At 38.6% G+C, this 25,341-nt stretch overlaps 1 protein-coding gene across 3 annotated transcripts in view; it reads left to right on the forward strand.

Moving 5' to 3' along the window:
* LOC133650041 (activity-dependent neuroprotective protein 2a-like) overlaps positions 1-25,341 on the forward strand; it is a 47,802-nt gene that overhangs the window by 17,443 nt on the left and 5,018 nt on the right. The window contains exons 1-2 of one of the 3 annotated variants that reach the window (XM_062046811.1): positions 7,967-8,029; positions 8,397-8,518. In XM_062046811.1, the coding sequence (XP_061902795.1) occupies positions 8,411-8,518 (108 nt within the window). In that variant the 5' untranslated portion in view covers positions 7,967-8,029; positions 8,397-8,410. Of the gene's footprint in view, positions 1-7,966; positions 8,030-8,057; positions 8,519-25,341 lie in introns of those variants that run through there. The other 2 variants (XM_062046812.1, XM_062046810.1) reach the window with 2 other exon arrangements.

The following is a 25,341-nucleotide window of genomic DNA, read 5'->3' on the forward strand; positions in this document are numbered from 1 at the left end:
AATAATCATAATAATAGTCCTGTTGACGGTGGTAAGACACATTTATTAATAAACATATTGATGTGATAAGATACATTTAATAATAATAATAAAAATATTGATGTGATAAGATACATTTAATAATAATCATAATAATAATCCTATTGATGGTGGTAAGACATATTTAATAATAATAATAATAAACATATTGATGAGATAAGGTACATTTAATAATAATAATAATAAACATATTGATGAGATAAGATACATTGAATAATAAATAATAATAAACATACTGATGTGATAAGATACATTTAATAATAATCATAATAATAATCCAATTGATGGTGGTAAGACACATTTAACGATAATCATAATGATGGTGGTAAGATACATTTAATAATAATAATCATAATGATGGTGGTAAGATACATGTAATAATAATCATCATAATGATGGTGGTAAGATACATTTAATAATAATCATAATAATAATCCTATTGATGGTGGTAAGATACATTTAATATTAATCATAATGATGGTGGTAAGATACATGTAATAATAATAATCATAATGATGGTGGTAAGATACATTTAATAATAATCATAATAATAATCCTATTGATGGTGGTAAGATACATTTAATATTAATCATAATGATGGTGGTAAGATACATTTAATAATAATAATCATAATGATGGTGGTAAGATACATTTAATAATAATAATCATAATGATGGTGGTAAGATACATTTAATAATAATAATAATCATAATGATGGTGGTAAGATACATTTAATAATAATAATAATCATAATGATGGTGGTGAGAGGGCAGCACGGTGGGAGAGGGGTTAGTGCGTCTGCCTCACAATACGAAGGTCCTGAGTAGTCGTGAGTTCAATCCCGGCCTCTGGATCTTTCTGTGTGGAGTTTGCATGTTCTCCCCGTGACTGTGTGGGTTCTCTCCGGGTACTCCGGCTTGCTCCCACCTCCAAAGACACAGCACCTGGGGATAGGCTCCTCCCACCTCCAAAGACATGCACCTGGGGATAGGCTCCTCCCACCTCCAAAGACATGCACCTGGGGATAGGCTCCTCCCACCTGCAAAGACATGCACCTGGGGATAGGCTCCTCCCACCTGCAAAGACATGCACCTGGGGATAGGCTCCTCCCACCTCCAAAGACATGCACCTGGGGATAGGCCCCTCCCACCTCCAAAGACATGCACCTGGGGATAGGCTCCTCCCACCTCCAAAGACATGCACCTGGGGATACGCTCCTCCCACCTCCAAAGACATGCACCTGGTGATAGGCCCCTCTCACCTCCAAAGACATGCACCTGGGGATAGGCCCCTCTCACCTCCAAAGACATGCACCTGGGGATAGGCCCCTCCCACCTCCAAAGACATGCACCTGGGGATAGGCCCCTCCCACCTCCAAAGACATGCACCTGGGGATAGGCCCCTCCCACCTCCAAAGACATGCACCTGGGGATAGGCCCCTCCCACCTCCAAAGACATGCACCTGGGGATAGGCTCCTCCCACCTGCAAAGACATGCACCTGGGGATAGGCTCCTCCCACCTCCAAAGACATGCACCTGGGGATAGGCCCCTCCCACCTCCAAAGACATGCACCTGGGGATAGGCTCCTCCCACCTCCAAAGACATGCACCTGGGGATACGCTCCTCCCACCTCCAAAGACATGCACCTGGTGATAGGCCCCTCCCACCTCCAAAGACATGCACCTGGGGATAGGCCCCTCTCACCTCCAAAGACATGCACCTGGGGATAGGCCCCTCCCACCTCCAAAGACATGCACCTGGGGATAGGCCCCTCCCACCTCCAAAGACATGCACCTGGGGATAGGCCCCTCCCACCTCCAAAGGGGGATAGGTTGATTGGCAACACTAAATGCTCCCTAGTGTGTGAATGTTGTCTGTCTATCTGTGTTGGCCCTGCGATGAGGTGGCGACTTGTCCAGGGTGCACCCCGCCTTCCGCCCGATTGTAGCTGAGATAGGCTCCAGCACCCCCCGCTACCCCGAAGGGAATAAGCGGTAGAAAATGGATGGATGGATGGTGGTAAGATACATGTAATAATAATAATCATAATGATGGTTGTAAGATACATTTAACATTTGTCCAACTCTTAGAACACATGTGACCATGTGATGTTCCTTCATGCATGATATCATTTATTACATGATATCATATAATACATGATATCATATAATACATGATATGATATCATATAATACATGACATGATATCATATAATACATGATATGATATCATATAATACATGACATGATATCATATAATACATGACATATCATATAATACATGACATGATATCGTATAATACATGACATGATATCATATATTACATGATATCGTATAATACATGACATGATATCATATATTACATGATATATAATACATGACATGATATCATATAATACATGACGTGATATCATATAATACATGACATGATATCATATAATACATGATATCATATAATACATGACATGATATCATATAATACATGACGTGATATCATATAATACATGACATGATGTCATATAATACATGATATCATATAATACATGATATCATATAATACATGACATGATATCATATAATACATGATATCATATAATACATGACATGATATCATATAATACATGACGTGATATCATATAATACATGACATGATATCATATAATACATGATATCATATAATACATGATATCATATAATACATGACATGATATCATATAATACATGATATCATATAATACATGACATGATATCATATAATACATGATATCATATAATACATGACATGATATCATATAATACATGACATGATATCATATAATACATGACATGATATCATATAATAAGTTATTATATAATAGATATCATGTCATGTATTATATGACGTGTCATGTATTATATGATATCATGTCATGTATTATATGATATCACGTCATGTATTATATAATGTGTCATGTATTATATGATATCATGTCATGTATTATATGATATCATGTATTATATGACGTGTCATGTATTATATGATATCATGTATTATATGATATCATGTATTATATGATATCATGTATTATATGACGTGTCATGTATTATATGATATCATGTATTATATGATATCATGTATTATATGATGTGTCATGTATTACATGATATCACGTCATGTATTATATGAGGTGTCATGTATTATATGATATGTATTATATGACGTGTCATGTATTATATGATATCATGTATTATAGGATATCATGTGTTATATGATGTGTCATGTATTATATGATATCATGTCATGTATTATATGACGTGTCATGTATTATATGATATCATGTATTATATGATGTGTCATGTATTATATGATATCATGTATTATATGATATCATGTATTATATGATGTGTCATGTATTATATGATATCATGTCATGTATTATATGATATCATGTATTATATGATGTGTCATGTATTATATGATATCATGTCATGTATTATATGATATCATGTATTATATGATATCACGTATTATATGATGTGTCATGTATTATATGATATCATGTCATGTATTATATGATATCACGTATTATATGATGTGTCATGTATTATATGATATCACGTCATGTATTATATGACGTGTCATGTATTATATGATATCATGTCATGTATTATATGATATCATGTATTATATGATGTGTCATGTATTATATGATATCATGTATTATATGACGTGTCATGTATTATATGATATCATGTATTATATGATGTGTCATGTATTATATGATATCATGTATTATATGATGTGTCATGTATTATATGATATCATGTCATGTATTATATGATATCACGTATTATATGATGTGTCATGTATTATATGATATCATGTCATGTATTATATGATATCACGTGTTATATGATGTGTCATGTATTATATGATATCATGTCATGTATTATATGATATCACGTCATGTATTATATGATGTGTCATGTATTATATGATATCATGTCATGTATTATATGATATCACGTCATGTATTATATGATGTGTCATGTATTATATGATATCATGTCATGTATTATATGATATCACGTATTATATGATGTGTCATGTATTATATGATATCATGTCATGTATTATATGATATCACGTATTATATGATGTGTCATGTATTATATGATGTCATGTCATGTATTATATGATATCACGTATTATATGATGTGTCATGTATTATATGATATCATGTCATGTATTATATGATATCACGTCATGTATTATATGATGTGTCATGTATTATAGGATATCATGTCATGTATTATATGATATCACGTATTATATGATGTGTCATGTATTATATGATATTATGTCATGTATTATATGATATCATGTCATGTATTATATGATATCACGTCATGTATTATATGATGTCATGTATTATATGATATCATGTCATGTATTATATGATATCATGTCATGTATTATATGATATCATGTATTATATGATATCATGTCATGTATTATATGATATCATGTCAGTGATAGAAGAAGAAATGTAAACAAAAGCAGTTTGACAGCAAAGTGATCGCAAGTTGTATTGCAGTGTAAATGCAGAAGTGAGTTGTGGCACGTATCAGCCTGGTCCAACACCTGCTTGACCACCCGTGTCCTCCGAGTGCGCTAGACATCGAGCTAAGATCCCTGGCTGGCCAAACATCAACCTTACTTTTAGTTGGAATATAAATGTTCATGTTGCCAAGTTAGGAAGTTCATTTAAAATACAACTTTGACCCTATTACAACCTGCAGTACACATGATAAAGTGTAGTGTTCGTGACAAGGATGATGTCACACATTCGTATTACAACCTGCATTACAAATGATAAAGTGTAGTGTTCGGGACAAGGATGATGTCATACATTCGTATTAGAACCTGCATTACAAATGATAAAGTGTAGTGTTTGTCACAATGATGATGTCATACATTCGTATTAGAACCTGCATTACAAATGATAAAGTGTAGTGTTTGTCACAATGATGATGCCATGCATTTGTATCAAAACCTCCGTTACAAATGATAAAGTGTAGTGTTTGTGACAAGGATGATGTCATACATTCGTATTAAACGCTGCATTACAAATGATAAAGTGTAGTGTTTGTGACAATGATGATGTCATGTATATTTGACATCCATTTGTTGTAGGACAACATCTTCATAGTCGTACTAAAAGTAGCAGGTAGGACAACATCTTCATAGTCGTACTAAAAGTAGCACGTAGGACAACATCTTCATAGTCGTACTAAAAGTAGCACGTAGGACAACATCTTCATAGTCGCACTAAAAGTAGCACGTAGGACAACATCTTCATAGTCGTACTAAAAGTAGCACGTAGGACAACATCTTCATAGTCGTACTAAAAGTAGCACGTAGGACAACATCTTCATAGTCGCACTAAAAGTAGCACGTAGGACAACATCTTCCTAGTCGCACTAAAAGTAGCACGTAGGACAACATCTTCATAGTCGTACTAAAAGTAGCACGTAGGACAACATCTTCATAGTCGTACTAAACATAGCACGTAGGACAACATCTTCATAGTCGTACTAAACGTAGCACGTAGGACAACATCTTCATAGTCGTACTAAAAGTAGCACGTAGGACAACATCTTCATAGTCGTACTAAAAGTAGCACGTAGGACAACATCTTAATAGTCGTACTAAACGTAGCACGTAGGACAACATCTTCATAGTCGTACTAAACGTAGCACGTAGGACAACATCTTCATAGTCGTACTAAAAGTAGCACGTAGGACAACATCTTCATAGTCGTACTAAAAGTAGCACGTAGGACAACATCTTCATAGTCGTACTAAAAGTAGCACGTAGGACAACATCTTCATAGTCGTACTAAAAGTAGCCCGTAGGACAACATCTTCATAGTCGTACTAAAAGTAGCACGTAGGACAACATCTTCATAGTCGTACTAAAAGTAGCACGTAGGACAACATCTTCATAGTCGTACTAAAAGTAGCACGTAGGACAACATCTTCATAGTCGTACTAAAAGTAGCACGTAGGACAACATCTTCATAGTCGTACTAAAAGTAGCACGTAGGACAACATCTTCATAGTCGTACTAAAAGTAGCATGTAGGACAACATCTTCATAGTCGTACTAAAAGTAGAACCTAGGACAACATCTTCATAGTCGTACTAAAAGTAGCATGTAGGACAACATCTTCATAGTCGTACTAAAAGTAGCACGTAGGACAACATCTTCATAGTCGTACTAAAAGTAGCACGTAGGACAACATCTTTATAGTCGCACTAAAAGTAGCACGTAGGACAACATCTTCATAGTCGTACTAAAAGTAGCACGTAGGACAACATCTTCATAGTCGCACTAAAAGTAGCACGTAGGACAACATCTTCATAGTTGTACTAAAAGTAGCACGTAGGACAACATCTTCATAGTCGCACTAAAAGTAGCACGTAGGACAACATCTTCATAGTCGTACTAAAAGTAGCACGTAGGACAACATCTTCATAGTCGTACTAAAAGTAGCACGTAGGACAACATCTTCATAGTCGTACTAAAAGTAGAACCTAGGACAACATCTTCATAGTCGTACTAAAAGTAGCACCTAGGACAACATCTTCATAATCGTACTAAAAGTAGAACCTAGGACAACATCTTCATAGTCGTACTAAAAGTAGCACGTAGGACATCTTCATAGTCGTACTAAAAGTAGGACCTAGGACAACATCTTCATAGTCGTACTAAAAGTAGCACGTAGGACAACATCTTCATAATCGTACTAAAAGTAGCACGTAGGACAACATCTTCATAGTCGTACTAAAAGTAGAACCTAGGACAACATCTTCATAGTCGTACTAAAAGTAGCACGTAGGACATCTTCATAGTCGTACTAAAAGTAGCACGTAGGACAACATCTTCATAGTCGTACTAAAAGTAGCACGAAGGACAACATCTTCATAGTCGTACTAAAAGTAGCACGTAGGACAACATCTTCATAGTCGTACTAAAAGTAGCACGTAGGACAAAAAAAGGAGGTCTAAAAATCCCGACGTTGAGTTACGAAGTTTACGTAAAAGTTGCCGTATTTGTAAAGAAAAACCCCGAAACGTTTCGTTGGTAGTTCCGACGTTTACGTTTACATTCGCTGTTTAGTGGACGCCAAAGTTGCCATTTTTGTTCCCCAAAAGTGTTGTTTAGATTGAAACGTGTGCGAATAAAAGCGTGTTTTGGCGATGTTAGCTAGGGGACAAAGCTATTAAAGTGGCACTGAGGCTCCTCCTGGCTAAATGCTGCCTCTCAGGGATTGGCCAATAAAAGTAGCATGATGTGACGTCAGGGCCAGGAGGGACCGCCCATTTAGCTCATTTTCCTCGCAGCTCATTGGTCCGCCCGTTGGTCCCGTACCACGTGGTCTCCCAACATGGCCGCCGTAGCCACGCCCCCTACGTCGCTGTGGCGGCCATAAATCCAATTAGCCAGTCAGGTATGACATCAAAGTGGCCGACTTAATTGGGATAATTACCACCTGGACTTTGTGGAAGTGAGCCAAAGTTCGCCACAAGGCCAATAAAAAGTTATTGAGCAAACAGAGCCGGAGGCCTCCTATTGGTCGGTTCGTGCGGCATGCAAATGAGTCCCTCCTACGTCATATCCTGAACTTGAGCGCCATCTTCTCTCGTTACGGCGAAGAAAGGGACAAAAAAAAGGCCGCGGCGAATTTTTTTTTTTCTGCGGGGGGTGCGCGATTGTCCTCGTCTCCGGTTGAGCGGCGCCGACGTCACCTTTTTGTCGGCACCGGAGCGGTGGACGCAGACGCCGGATGCGGCTCGGGTGAGCGTGTTTGGCGGGCGTCGGAGCGCAGACGAGCGGCGTCGCTGCTGCGGACTGAGGGGCACCGAGAGGCACCGGGGGGACGGGGGTGGGGGGGACGGGGCTCGGAGGACGCCCGAACGCTGCTTCGGAACCGGGCACCGGCAGGTAAACGTGCGCGATGCTGCAAGCGCTGCCTTTTGTTTGCACTTTTCCAAGCGCCTAGTTTCCCACGCTGTGCATGTCATTGAACGCCTCATTCGGCAGAACATCATGCATGGCCACACAAAGATGCTGCGTTAGCATGCCCTGCTACAAATGCTACATCATACACTTGACCACTAAATAGCACACTTTTGGCCAGCAAAGTGACGTCACAGCACTCACCAAGCACCGGAAGTCGTCCCCCGCGCGCTGCTCCCAGCCGCCAGGGGGCGCACTCGCACTGGTGGCTTCTTCCTGCAGGCCAGGAAGTGATGCTGCCAAGAAGGAGTTTGTGGTCGCCGTCTAACGTGTGTCCATCAACACGTTGCAGGTCGCTGAGGAAGCATGTATCAGCTCCCGGTCGGGAACCTGGACAAGATCCGGAAGGCGCGCAAGTCCGTCAAACATGTCCTGAGTGAGATCGGCCTGGAGGATTGCCAGAACTTTCTCAAGGTTGGTTTGTTTCTCTCATTTTAACAACAATTATTTCTATTATTACCGACTATCGCCATCAATATTTGGCAACTTAACATACATCAGTATCGGCCTCTTGTTGTCGGTATCAACAGATACAATATCAGTATACTACTGTATCGGCCTCTTGTTGTCGGTATCAACAGATACAATATCAGTATACTACTGTATCGGCCTCTTGTTGTCGGTATCAACAGATACAATATCAGTATACTACTGTATCGGCCTCTTGTTGTCGGTATCAACAGATCCACTATGGACTGGACTCTCACTATTATGTTAGATCCACTATGGACTGGACTCTCACTATTATGTTAGATCCACTATGGACTGGACTCTCACACTATTATGTTAGATCCACTATGGACTGGACTCTCACTATTATGTTAGATCCACTATGGACTGGACTCTCACACTATTATGTTAGATCCACTATGGACTGGACTCTCACACTATTATGTTAGATCCACTATGGACTGGACTCTCACACTATTATGTTAGATCCACTATGGACTGGACTCTCACTATTATGTTAGATCCACTATGGACTGGACTCTCACACTATTATGTTAGATCCACTATGGACTGGACTCTCACACTATTATGTTAGATCCACTATGGACTGGACTCTCTCACTATTATGTTAGATCCACTATGGACTGGACTCACACTATTATGTTAGATCCACTATGGACTGGACTCTCACTATTATGTTAGATCCACTATGGACTGGACTCTCACGATATTATGTTAGATCCACTATGGACTGGACTATCACGATATTATGTTAGATCCACTATGGACTGGACTCTCACTATTATGTTAGATCCACTATGGACTGGACTCTCACGATATTATGTTAGATCCACTATGGACTGGACTCTCACTATTATGTTAGATCCACTATGGACTGGACTCTCACACTATTATGTTAGATCCACTATGGACTGGACTCTCACACTATTATGTTAGATCCACTATGGACTGGACTCTCACACTATTATGTTAGATCCACTATGGACTGGACTCTCACACTATTATGTTAGATCCACTATGGACTGGACTCTCACTATTATGTTAGATCCACTATGGACTGGACTCTCACACTATTATGTTAGATCCACTATGGACTGGACTCTCACACTATTATGTTAGATCCACTATGGACTGGACTCTCTCACTATTATGTTAGATCCACTATGGACTGGACTCACACTATTATGTTAGATCCACTATGGACTGGACTCTCACGATATTATGTTAGATCCACTATGGACTGGACTCTCACGATATTATGTTAGATCCACTATGGACTGGACTCTCACTATTATGTTAGATCCACTATGGACTGGACTCTCACTATTATGTTAGATCCACTATGGACTGGACTCTCAATATTATGTTAGATCCACTATGGACTGGACTCTCACTATTATGTTAGATCCACTATGGACTGGACTCTCACTATTATGTTAGATCCACTATGGACTGGACTCTCAATATTATGTTAGATCCACTATGGACTGGACTCTCACGATATTATGTTAGATCCACTATGGTCTGGACTCTCACACTATTATGTTAGATCCACTATGGACTGGACTCTCACTATTATGTTAGATCCACTATGGACTGGACTCTCACTATTATGTTAGATCCACTATGGACTGGACTCTCACTATTATGTTAGATCCACTATGGACTGGACTCTCACTATTATGTTAGATCCACTATGGACTGGACTCTCACGATATTATGTTAGATCCACTATGGTCTGGACTCTCACACTATTATGTTAGATCCACTATGGACTGGACTCTCACTATTATGTTAGATCCACTATGGACTGGACTCTCACTATTATGTTAGATCCACTATGGACTGGACTCTCACTATTATGTTAGATCCACTATGGACTGGACTCTCACACTATTATGTTAGATCCACTATGGACTGGACTCTCACTACTATGTTAGATCCACTATGGACTGGACTCTCACTATTATGTTAGATCCACTATGGTCTGGACTCTCACACTATTATGTTAGATCCACTATGGACTGGACTCACACTATTATGTTAGATCCACTATGGTCTGGACTCTCACGATATTATGTTAGATCCACTATGGTCTGGACTCTCACACTATTATGTTAGATCCACTATGGACTGGACTCTCACACTATTATGTTAGATCCACTATGGACTGGACTCTCACACTATTATGTTATATCCACTATGGACTGGACTCTCACACTATTATGTTAGATCCACTATGGACTGGACTCTCACGATATTATGTTAGATCCACTATGGACTGGACTCTCACTATTATGTTAGATCCACTATGGACTGGACTCTCACTATTATGTTAGATCCACTATGGACTGGACTCTCACACTATTATGTTAGATCCACTATGGACTGGACTCTCACAATATTATGTTAGATCCACTATGGACTGGACTCACACTATTATATTAGATCCACTATGGACTGGACTCTCACTATTATGTTAGATCCACTATGGACTGGACTCTCACACTATTATGTTAGATCCACTATGGACTGGACTCTCACTCTTATGTTAGATCCACTATGGACTGGACTCTCACTCTTATGTTAGATCCACTATGGACTGGACTCTCGCTATTATGTTAGATCCACTATGGACTGGACTCACACTATTATGTTAGATCTACTATGGACTGGACTCTCACTATTATGTTAGATCCACTATGGACTGGACTCTCACTATTATGTTAGATCCACTATGGACTGGACTCTCACACTATTATGTTAGATCCACTATGGACTGGACTCTCACACTATTATGTTAGATCCACTATGGACTGGACTCTCACACTATTATGTTAGATCCACTATGGACTGGACTCTCACGATATTATGTTAGATCCACTATGGACTGGACTCTCACACTATTATGTTAGATCCACTATGGACTGGACTCTCACTCTTATGTTAGATCCACTATGGACTGGACTCTCACTCTTATGTTAGATCCACTATGGACTGGACTCTCACTATTATGTTAGATCCACTATGGACTGGACTCACACTATTATGTTAGATCTACTATGGACTGGACTCTCACTATTATGTTAGATCCACTATGGACTGGACTCTCACTATTATGTTAGATCCACTATGGACTGGACTCTCACACTATTATGTTAGATCCACTATGGACTGGACTCTCACACTATTATGTTAGATCCACTATGGACTGGACTCTCACACTATTATGTTAGATCCACTATGGACTGGACTCTCACGATATTATGTTAGATCCACTATGGACTGGACTCTCACACTATTATGTTAGATCCACTATGGACTGGACTCTCACTCTTATGTTAGATCCACTATGGACTGGACTCTCACGATATTATGTTAGATCCACTATGGACTGGACTCTCACTATTATGTTAGATCCACTATGGACTGGACTCACACTATTATGTTAGATCCACTATGGACTGGACTCTCACGATATTATGTTAGATCCACTATGGACTGGACTCTCACGATATTATGTTAGATCCACTATGGACTGGACTCTCACTCTTATGTTAGATCCACTATGGACTGGACTCTCACGATATTATGTTAGATCCACTATGGACTGGACTCTCACTCTTATGTTAGATCCACTATGGACTGGACTCTCACGATATTATGTTAGATCCACTATGGACTGGACTCTCACTCTTATGTTAGATCCACTATGGACTGGACTCTCACGATATTATGTTAGATCCACTATGGACTGGACTCTCACGATATTATGTTAGATCCACTATGGACTGGACTCTCACGATATTATGTTAGATCCACTATGGACTGGACTCTCACTCTTATGTTAGATCCACTATGGACTGGACTCTCACTCTTATGTTAGATCCACTATGGACTGGACTCTCACACTATTATGTTAGATCCACTATGGACTGGACTCTCACTATTATGTTAGATCCACTATGGACTGGACTCTCACTCTTATGTTAGATCCACTATGGACTGGACTCTCACTCTTATGTTAGATCCACTATGGACTGGACTCTCACTCTTATGTTAGATCCACTATGGACTGGACTCTCACTCTTATGTTAGATCCACTATGGACTGGACTCTCACTCTTATGTTAGATCCACTATGGACTGGACTCTCACTATTATGTTAGATCCACTATGGACTGGACTCACACTATTATGTTAGATCCACTATGGACTGGACTCTCACTCTTATGTTAGATCCACTATGGACTGGACTCTCACTATTATGTCAGATCCACTATGGACTGGACTCTCACGATATTATGTTAGATCCACTATGGACTGGACTCTCACTATTATGTTAGATCCACTATGGACTGGACTCTCAATATTATGTTAGATCCACTATGGCCTGGACTCTCACACTATTATGTTAGATCCACTATGGACTGGACTCTCACACTATTATGTTAGATCCACTATGGACTGGACTCTCACACTATTATGTTAGATCCACTATGGACTGGACTCTCACGATATTATGTTAGATCCACTATGAACTGGACTCTCACGATATTATGTTAGATCCACTATGGACTGGACTCTCACACTATTATGTTAGATCCACTATGGACTGGACTCTCACTCTTATGTTAGATCCACTATGGACTGGACTCTCACGATATTATGTTAGATCCACTATGGACTGGACTCTCACGATATTATGTTAGATCCACTATGGACTGGACTCTCACACTATTATGTTAGATCCACTATGGACTGGACTCTCACTCTTATGTTAGATCCACTATGGACTGGACTCTCACTCTTATGTTAGATCCACTATGGACTGGACTCTCACGATATTATGTTAGATCCACTATGGACTGGACTCTCACGATATTATGTTAGATCCACTATGGACTGGACTCTCACTCTTATGTTAGATCCACTATGGACTGGACTCTCACGATATTATGTTAGATCCACTATGGACTGGACTCTCACTCTTATGTTAGATCCACTATGGACTGGACTCTCACTCTTATGTTAGATCCACTATGGACTGGACTCTCACGATATTATGTTAGATCCACTATGGACTGGACTCTCACGATATTATGTTAGATCCACTATGGACTGGACTCTCACTCTTATGTTAGATCCACTATGGACTGGACTCTCACACTATTATGTTAGATCCACTATGGACTGGACTCTCACTATTATGTTAGATCCACTATGGACTGGACTCTCACTCTTATGTTAGATCCACTATGGACTGGACTCTCACTCTTATGTTAGATCCACTATGGACTGGACTCTCACTCTTATGTTAGATCCACTATGGACTGGACTCTCACTCTTATGTTAGATCCACTATGGACTGGACTCTCACTCTTATGTTAGATCCACTATGGACTGGACTCTCACTATTATGTTAGATCCACTATGGACTGGACTCACACTATTATGTTAGATCCACTATGGACTGGACTCTCACTCTTATGTTAGATCCACTATGGACTGGACTCTCACTATTATGTCAGATCCACTATGGACTGGACTCTCACGATATTATGTTAGATCCACTATGGACTGGACTGTCACTATTATGTTAGATCCACTATGGACTGGACTCTCACACTATTATGTTAGATCCACTATGGACTGGACTCTCACTATTATGTTAGATCCACTATGGACTGGACTCTCACTATTATGTTAGATCCACTATGGACTGGACTCTCACTATTATGTTAGATCCACTATGGACTGGACTCTCAATATTATGTTAGATCCACTATGGCCTGGACTCTCACACTATTATGTTAGATCCACTATGGACTGGACTCTCACACTATTATGTTAGATCCACTATGGACTGGACTCTCACACTATTATGTTAGATCCACTATGGACTGGACTCTCACGATATTATGTTAGATCCACTATGAACTGGACTCTCACGATATTATGTTAGATCCACTATGGACTGGACTCTCACACTATTATGTTAGATCCACTATGGACTGGACTCTCACTCTTATGTTAGATCCACTATGGACTGGACTCTCACGATATTATGTTAGATCCACTATGGACTGGACTCTCACGATATTATGTTAGATCCACTATGGACTGGACTCTCACACTATTATGTTAGATCCACTATGGACTGGACTCTCACTCTTATGTTAGATCCACTATGGACTGGACTCTCACTCTTATGTTAGATCCACTATGGACTGGACTCTCACACTATTATGTTAGATCCACTATGGACTGGACTCTCACTCTTATGTTAGATCCACTATGGACTGGACTCTCACTCTTATGTTAGATCCACTATGGACTGGACTCTCACACTATTATGTTAGATCCACTATGGACTGGACTCTCACTATTATGTTAGATCAACTATGGACTGGACTCTCACTCTTATGTTAGATCCACTATGGACTGGACTCTCACTCTTATGTTAGATCCACTATGGACTGGACTCTCACACTATTATGTTAGATCCACTATGGACTGGACTCTCACTATTATGTTAGATCCACTATGGACTGGACTCTCACTCTTATGTTAGATCCACTATGGACTGGACTCTCACTCTTATGTTAGATCCACTATGGACTGGACTCTCACTATTATGTTAGATCCACTATGGACTGGACTCTCACACTATTATGTTAGATCCACTATGGACTGGACTCTCACACTATTATGTTAGATCCACTATGGACTGGACTCTCACTATTATGTTAGATCCACTATGGACTGGACTCACACTATTATGTTAGATCCACTATGGACTGGACTCTCACTATTATGTTAGATCCACTATGGACTGGACTCTCACACTATTATGTTAGATCCACTATGGACTGGACTCTCACTATTATGTTAGATCCACTATGGAGTGGACTCTCACTCTTATGTTAGAACCACTATGGACTGGACTCTCACTATTATGTTAGATCCACTATGGACTGGACTCTCACTATTATGTTAGATCCACTATGGACTGGACTCACACTATTATGTTAGATCCACTATGGACTGGACTCTCACTATTATGTTAGATCCACTATGGACTGGACTCTCACTATTATGTTAGATCCACTATGGACTGGACTCTCACTATTATGTTAGATCCACTATGGACTGGACTCTCACACTATTATGTTAGATCCACTATGGACTGGACTCTCACTCTTATGTTAGATCCACTATGGACTGGACTCTCACACTATTATGTTAGATCCACTATGGACTGGACTCTCACTATTATGTTAGATCCACTATGGACTGGACTCTCACACTATTATGTTAGATCCACTATGGACTGGACTCTCACTATTATGTTAGATCCACTATGGACTGGACTCTCACTATTATGTTAGATTCACTATGGACTGGACTCTCACTATTATGTTAGATCCACTATGGACTGGACTTTCACTATTATGTTAGATCCACTATGGACTGGACTCTCACTATTATGTTAGATCCACTATGGACTGGACTTTAACAATATTATGTTAGATCCACTATGGACTGGACTCTCACTATTATGTTAGATCCACTATGGACTGGACTCTCACTATTATGTTAGATCCACTATGGACTGGACTCTCACTATTATGTTAGATCCACTATGGACTGGACTCTCACTATTATGTTAGATTCACTATGGACTGGACTCTCACTATTATGTTAGATCCACTATGGACTGGACTCTCACTATTATGTTAGATTCACTATGGACTGGACTCTCACTATTATGTTAGATCCACTATGGACTGGACTCTCACTATTATGTTAGATCCACTATGGACTGGACTCTCACTATTATGTTAGATCCACTATGGACTGGACTCTCACTATTATGTTAGATCCACTATGGACTGGACTCTCACTATTATGTTAGATCCACTATGGACTGGACTCTCACTATTATGTTAGATCCACTATGGACTTGACTCTCACTATTATGTTAGATCCACTATGGACTGGACTCTCACACTATTATGTTAGATCCACTATGGCCTGGACTCTCACACTATTATGTTAGATCCACTATGGACTGGACTCTCACACTATTATGTTAGATCCACTATGGACTGGACTCTCACACTATTATGTTAGATCCACTATGGACTGGACTCTCACGATATTATGTTAGATCCACTATGAACTGGACTCTCACGATATTATGTTAGATCCACTATGGACTGGACTCTCACACTATTATGTTAGATCCACTATGGACTGGACTCTCACTCTTATGTTAGATCCACTATGGACTGGACTCTCACGATATTATGTTAGATCCACTATGGACTGGACTCTCACGATATTATGTTAGATCCACTATGGACTGGACTCTCACACTATTATGTTAGATCCACTATGGACTGGACTCTCACTCTTATGTTAGATCCACTATGGACTGGACTCTCACTCTTATGTTAGATCCACTATGGACTGGACTCTCACACTATTATGTTAGATCCACTATGGACTGGACTCTCACTCTTATGTTAGATCCACTATGGACTGGACTCTCACTCTTATGTTAGATCCACTATGGACTGGACTCTCACTCTTATGTTAGATCCACTATGGACTGGACTCTCACTATTATGTTAGATCCACTATGGACTGGACTCTCACACTATTATGTTAGATCCACTATGGACTGGACTCTCACACTATTATGTTAGATCCACTATGGACTGGACTCTCACTATTATGTTAGATCCACTATGGACTGGACTCACACTATTATGTTAGATCCACTATGGACTGGACTCTCACTATTATGTTAGATCCACTATGGACTGGACTCTCACACTATTATGTTAGATCCACTATGGACTGGACTCTCACTATTATGTTAGATCCACTATGGACTGGACTCTCACTCTTATGTTAGAACCACTATGGACTGGACTCTCACTATTATGTTAGATCCACTATGGACTGGACTCTCACTATTATGTTAGATCCACTATGGACTGGACTCACACTATTATGTTAGATCCACTATGGACTGGACTCTCACTATTATGTTAGATCCACTATGGACTGGACTCTCACTATTATGTTAGATCCACTATGGACTGGACTCTCACACTATTATGTTAGATCCACTATGGACTGGACTCTCACTCTTATGTTAGATCCACTATGGACTGGACTCTCACACTATTATGTTAGATCCACTATGGACTGGACTCTCACTATTATGTTAGATCCACTATGGACTGGACTCTCACACTATTATGTTAGATCCACTATGGACTGGACTCTCACTATTATGTTAGATCCACTATGGACTGGACTCTCACTATTATGTTAGATTCACTATGGACTGGACTCTCACTATTATGTTAGATCCACTATGGACTGGACTCTCACTATTATGTTAGATCCACTATGGACTGGACTCTCACTATTATGTTAGATCCACTATGGACTGGACTTTAACAATATTATGTTAGATCCACTATGGACTGGACTCTCACTATTATGTTAGATCCACTATGGACTGGACTCTCACTATTATGTTAGATCCACTATGGACTGGACTCTCACTATTATGTTAGATCCACTATGGACTGGACTCTCACTATTATGTTAGATTCACTATGGACTGGACTCTCACTATTATGTTAGATCCACTATGGACTGGACTCTCACTATTATGTTAGATTCACTATGGACTGGACTCTCACTATTATGTTAGATCCACTATGGACTGGACTCTCACTATTATGTTAGATCCACTATGGACTGGACTCTCACTATTATGTTAGATCCACTATGGACTGGACTCTCACTATTATGTTAGATCCACTATGGACTGGACTCTCACAATATTATGTCAGACCCACTCGACATCCATTGCACCAGGTCTCCCCTAGAGGGGGGGAGTCACCCACATCTGCGGTCCTCTCCAAGGTTTCTCATAGTCATTCTCATCGACGTCCCACTGGGTTGTGAGTTTTTCCTTGCCCTGATGTGGGCTTTGAACCGCGGATGTGGTTGTGGCTTGTGCAGCCCTTTGAGACACCTGTGATTTAGGGCTATATAAATAAACATTGATTGAAGAATAGTTTGGATGTTGATGAGTTTGAATTTCCAGGAAAAGTGGAATTAGGTTTGGAAGTTGGGAAAGTGTTAGTTGGAATGTCCAGGATGAGTGGAATGTGTTGATGTTGGAATAGATTGGAAAATGTGGGAATTGTGCAACTTGGGTTGGAAAATGTGGAAGGAGTCATCGCACTAAAAAGGTTGAAGGTTAGAAAAAAAACAGGAATTCCTGGAAATTTGTTGAACGTGAAAACATGGTTGTTTGAATTTCCAGGATGAATTGAAGGTGAAACGGTTTGAATTGGATGGAAAATGGGAATTGTGCAACTTAGAAAAATGTCCTATTCATTTCAATGGGAATTTCATGGAATTTTGGGAAAAGCGGGAATTTTTTGGAAAATGCTAAAAAAAAAAAAAAAAATGTGAATGAGATTAAATGGTTGGTGTTGGAATTTTTCAAGTCGGTCAAGAAATGTTGAAGTAGTAACATTTTTAATGGAGAAATGGCATTATGGAATTTTAGGGAAAATCCGGGAATTTTTCCAGTTCAGAAAACTTTGTTTTTTGTCCTGACTAAGAGGAATGTTTGGACGGTGGAACGCTTGAAGTGGGTTGGAAAATGTGGAAGGAGTCATCGCACTAAAGAGGTTGAAGGTTAGAAAAAAAACAGGAATTCCTGGAAATTTGTTGAACGTGAAAACATGGTTGTTTGAATTTCCAGGATGAATTGAAGGTGGAACGGTTTGAATTGGATGGAAAATGTGGGAATTGTGCAACTTAGAAAAATGTCCTATTCATTTCAATGGGAATTTCATGGAATTTTTTACACACTAAAAGGTGTGTAAGGTGTGGGAAGACTTCACAGTAAATGTGTTAGTAAACAACATGTCGTTCATTATGATTACCAGGATGTGTCGTTCATTATGATTACCAGGATGTGTCGTTCATTATGATTACCAGGATGTGTCGTTCATTATGATTACCAGGATGTGTCGTTCATTATGATAATCAGGATGTGTCGTTCAGTATGATTACCAGGATGTGTCGTTCATTATGATTACCAGGATGTGTCGTTCATTATGATTACCAGGATGTGTCGTTCATTATGATAACCAGGATGTGTCGTTCATTATGATAACCAGGATGTGTCGTTCATTATGATTACCAGGATGTGTCGTTCATCATGATAACCAGGATGTGTCGTTCATTATGATTACCAGGATGTGTCGTTCATTATGATTACCAGGATGTGTCGTTCATTATGATTACCAGGATGTGTCGTTCATTATGATTACCAGGATGTGTCGTTCATTATGATTACCAGGATGTGTCGTTCATTATGATTACCAGGATGTGTCGTTCACTATGATTACCCGGATGTGTCGTTCATTATGATTACCAGGATGTGTCGTTCATTATGATTACCAGGATGTGTCGTTCATTATGATTACCAGGATGTGTCGTTCATTATGATTACCAGGATGTGTCGTTCATTATGATAACCAGGATGTGTCGTTCATTATGATTACCAGGATGTGTCGTTCATTATGATTACCAGGATGTGTCGTTCATTATGAAAATCAAATCATTGTAGTAAATTATGCAAATTACTCGATGATGTCATGGTGACCACGCCCATAGTCACGCCCCCACCGCCACAGGTATCTTGGCAGTTTATGGGAAACACTGTAGTCTATGCCAGTGTTTTTCAACCACTGTGCCGCGGCACACTAGTGAGATATTGTCTGGTGTGCCGTGGGAAATTATGCAACTTCACCTAATTTATCCCAAAAATATTTTTGGTAAATCAATAATTAGAATCTGCCAATAATGTGCCGTTGCTTAGTGTCTGTGCTGCGTAAAACTCGGCAGGGTAACCACGTAACACTCCATGTCAGTAGGTGGCAGCATTGCTTTGTAAAAGTCGGGAATGTGTCGGGTGAGACGAGGACGGTTTGTCGTGATCCCGATATGCTGACCACAGTGGGAGGCAGGGCGCAGGTAAAAAGGGTATGTGATGCTTCAACCCAAAATGAAGGAAAGGAAAAGGCTATGCAAAACAAAAGTCAAACTGAACTGGCTGCAAAGTAAACAGAGACAAAATGCTGGACGACAGCAAAAACTTACGGCGTCTACAAAGTACATCCGTACGTGACATGACAATCGACAATGTCCACACAAAGAAGGATAGCAACAACCTAAATAGCCTTGCTTGCTAACACAAAGCAGGTGCGCGGAATAGCGCTCAAAGGGAGACATGAAGCAAACACTGTTGAAAAACACTGGTCTATGTGGTGACGGCACACAGCACATAGGGCTGTGTGCGCACCTGTTTGTAATGGCACACACAAATTGGCACAATCAACCACGGACACATTTCAGCTGTGCGTGTCAGCCCTCAATAATGAAAACAGGCGTTTAGGAAATAAAAGACAATTAGGCCAACTGCAATAATTGAGGGCACATCTTAACACAGGGGTCACCAACGTGGTGCCCGCGGGCACCAGGTAGCCCGTGAGGACCAGATGAGTAGCCCGCCGGCCTGTTCTAAAAATAGCTCAAATAGCAGCACTTACCAGTGAGCTGCCTCTATTTTTTAAATTGTATCTATTTACTAGCAAGCTGGCCTCGCTTTGCCCGACATTTTTAATTCTAAGAGAGACAAAACTCAAATAGAATTTGAAACTCCAAGAAAATATTTGAAAGACTTGGTCTTCACTTGTTTAAATAAATTCATTATTTTTTTTACTTTGCTTCTTATAACTTTCAGAAAGACAATTTTAGAGAAAAAAAATACAACTTTAAAAATGATTTTAGGATTTTTAAACACATATACCTTTTTACCTTTTAAATTCCTTCCTCTTCTTTCCTGACAATTTAAATCAATGTTCAAGTAAATTTATTTTTTTTATTGTAAAGAATAATAAATACATTTTGATTTAAATTAATTTTAGCTTCTGTTTTTTCGATGAAGAATATTTGTGAATTATTTCTTCAAACTTATTATGATTAAAATTCAAAAAAAATATTCTGGAAAATCTAGAAAATCTGTAGAATCAAATTTAAATCTTATTTCAAAGTATTTTGAATTTCTTTTAAAAATTTTGTTCTGGAAAATCTAGAAGAAATAATGATTTGTCTTTGTTAGAAATATAGTTTGGTCCAATTTGTTATATATTCTAACAAAGTGTAGATTGGATTTTAACCTATTTAAAACATGTCATCAAAATTCTAAAATTAATCTTAATCAGGAAAAATTACTAATGATGTTCCATAAATTGTATTTTTAATTTTTTCAAAAAGATTCGATTTAGCTAGTTTTTCTCTTCTTTTTTTTCCGGTTGAATTTTGAATTTTAAAGAGTCGAAATTGAAGATAAACTATGTTTCAAAATTTAATTGTCATTTTTTTTTCGTGTTTTCTCCTCTTTTAAACCGTTCAATTAAGTGTAAATATAATTAATTATTAATAATAACATAGAGTTAAAGGTAAAATGAGCAAATTGGCTATTTCTGGCAATTTATTGAAGTGTGTATCAAACTGGTAGCCCTTCGCATTAATCACTACCCAAGAAGTAGCTCTTGCTTTCAAAAAGGTTGGTGACCCCTGGTGTAAACAATGCACACCGAGGCACAACACACGGCATGCTAGCAAGCTAGCGGGCTAGGATAGACTGACCATACGTCCTCTTTTCACCGGACATGTCCTCTTTTGCGGCGTTTCTTAAATGCCTCAAATGTCCGGCATTTTGAGTTAGGGTTGCGTGTGTTTTCAATGTACGTTCAGGGTTAAGAAGGGGTTAAAAACAAAACGGCAGCATTGGTGAGGGAGGGGCAGAGACAGAGAGAGAGAGAGTTATGATAAACGCGCATGCGTCGCCAGGCTCTGCTTTTTTATCCATAGATTTATCACATTTCATGTTTTATTATCTATAGCAGGGGTGTCAAAAGTGTGCCCCCGGAGGCCATTTGTGGCCCACGGCTAATGTTTTAAAGGCCCTTTCTAAAAATACTATTCAAATCAACAAAAACATAACAAAAGTGAAATAAAAAAGCTTCAAGGTGAAATGCCATTTAGAAAAAGTTGCAATGTTGACTAATAAAACAAAAGCTGTTTCTTTTTCCTTCAAACTGTCATTGCTCAAAACATAATATTGAATCAAAATCAATGTTATTATGAATGATTGACTTATCCAAGGCTCCCATTACTTCACATCAAATATTACACTAAGACAAATATTTTTGGTGGAAGATTTTGCAAATTTGGTAAATAAATAACCCAAAATATATATCTTGTTTTCTTACTGTACCGAAAATGAACCCAACCGTGACCTCTAAACCGAGGTACGTACCGAATCGAAATGTTTGTGTACCGTTACACCCCTAGTCTACATCAACTACTGTATTTCCTTGAATTGGCGCAGGGAATATAGTATTCGCACGTCTAGAATTAAACTCGTTTCTCAAAATAATTAACGCATGCTTGGCCTTATCGCCGGTTTATTATTGAAGCTGGATCAACTTCGTTTCGCAAAATATTAATGTTATTATCGCATGTCTATAATTTTCACCGAGTCAAACTCGTTTCGCAAAATATTTAGCATATGGCTAGAACTTCCACCGGGTCAAATTCGTTACGTCACGAGTGACGCTTTACCTGTCCTCATTTTCAAAATGGAGGAAGCTGCTTTCAGTAGTTTGCAATCGCACAAAGGTAAAAAGATAAAGAGCTATTCAGTAGGATTTAAGGTCCAAGCTATTGAATACCGGTACAGTATGCTAAAGAGAACAGTAAGCAGCTATGTTTTATTAATATACCGTAGCTGCGTGTGTCAAATACTGTATAAGTCATTAAATGACTCCCGCCTCCTGGTGGTAGAGGGCGCTGCCGCGCTAGTGATCCTTCTTGCGACTTCCGGTACTGCAGAAGAAGTGAACACACGCAGCAAGAGATTTTTTCTTCTTCCTTCTAACATGGAGGATTACATACCGGTATCTAAAATAAAACAGTTTTCTAAACTGGACTTTCAATGGAAGCAGGAGGTAATAATTAAAGGAATATCTCCATCGAGACAGAGAGACTTTTAAAATGGAAAAAAGAAAATAATGAAGACTTCTATAAACAAGTTATCGATGCTTTTGGTCAGAAGGAGCTGCAAATGGACTCCATTTATAAGTACAGGTAAGACCATAATAACGTTTTTTTTTTAATTAAATGTGCTTTTCATGATGGTATGCTTACATCACACTCAAAGCGCACGCCTAAATTTTATGGATTCCTTTTGGTAAACGCCGGAGTGAGAAGAGGTTTTAAAATAATTAGCGCATGCACGGCCATCCCGCCGGCTTCCGGTAAACGCCAGAGTGACAGGAGGTTTTAAATTAATTAGCGCCCCTGCGGCTATTCAAGGAAATACGGTATATGATTTGTCTGAGAAGCTGGACAGGACAAAAAAAATACAAAAACCAAGCAAAAATATGATTTTACATACACATACAGTGGTGGTGAAAAGTGTACATCCACGTGTAAAGGACATCATGTCATGGCTGTCTTCACTTTACAATCATTTCTACAGCTCTTATGTTGTTGTGATGTAGTGATTGGAGCACATACTTGTTGCTCGCTAAAAACATTCATGAAGTTTGCTTCTTTTATGAATTTATTATGGCTCTACTGAAAATGTGAGGGTCAAAAGTATACATACAGCAATGTTCATATTTGCTTTCTTGGCAAGTTGACCTGCAATAAGGCGCTTTTGGTAGCCATCCACAAGCTTCTGCTTGACCACTTGACCACTAAATTGCTGCAGTTCAGATAAATGTGTTGCTTAACAAAAATGGAGCTGTTTGGCGTGTGGACAATGCTGAAGAAACAAGTCCATGTCAGAAAAGCAACACATTTAGCTGATATATATATATATATATATATATATATATATATATATATATATATATATATATATATGTATGTATGTATGTATGTATGTATTAGGGCTGCAACTAACGATTAATTTGATAATCGATTAATCTGTCGATTATTACTTCGATTAATCGATTAATAATCGGATGCAAGAGACAAACTACATTTCTATCCTTTCCAGTATTTTATTGGAAAAAAAACAGCATACTGGCACCATACTTATTTTGATTATTGTTTCTCAGCTGTTTGTACATGTTGCAGTTTATAAATAAAGGTTTATTTTTAAATTCAAAAAATAATAATAATTTTATTTTATTTTTTTAAAAAGCCTCTGCGCATGCGCATAGCATAAATCCATCGAATCGATGACTAAATTAATCGGCAACTATTTTTATAATCGATTTTAATCGATTAGTTGTTGCAGCCCTGGTATATATATATGTATGTATGTATATATGTGTATGTATATGTATGTATGTGTACATATATATATGTATGTATGTGTATATATATATATATATATATATATGTATATATGTGTATGTATATGTATGTATGTGTATATATATATATGTATATATGTGTATGTATATGTATGTATGTGTATATATATATATTTGTATATATATATATGTATGTATGTGTATATATATGTATGTATGTATGTATATATATACATATTTGTATATATATATATGTATGTATGTGTATATATATGTATGTATGTATGTATATATATATGTATGTATTTATATATATATA

This window comes from Entelurus aequoreus, linkage group LG05 (assembly GCF_033978785.1).
Source record: "Entelurus aequoreus isolate RoL-2023_Sb linkage group LG05, RoL_Eaeq_v1.1, whole genome shotgun sequence".
NCBI classification, from domain to species: domain Eukaryota; kingdom Metazoa; phylum Chordata; class Actinopteri; order Syngnathiformes; family Syngnathidae; genus Entelurus; species Entelurus aequoreus.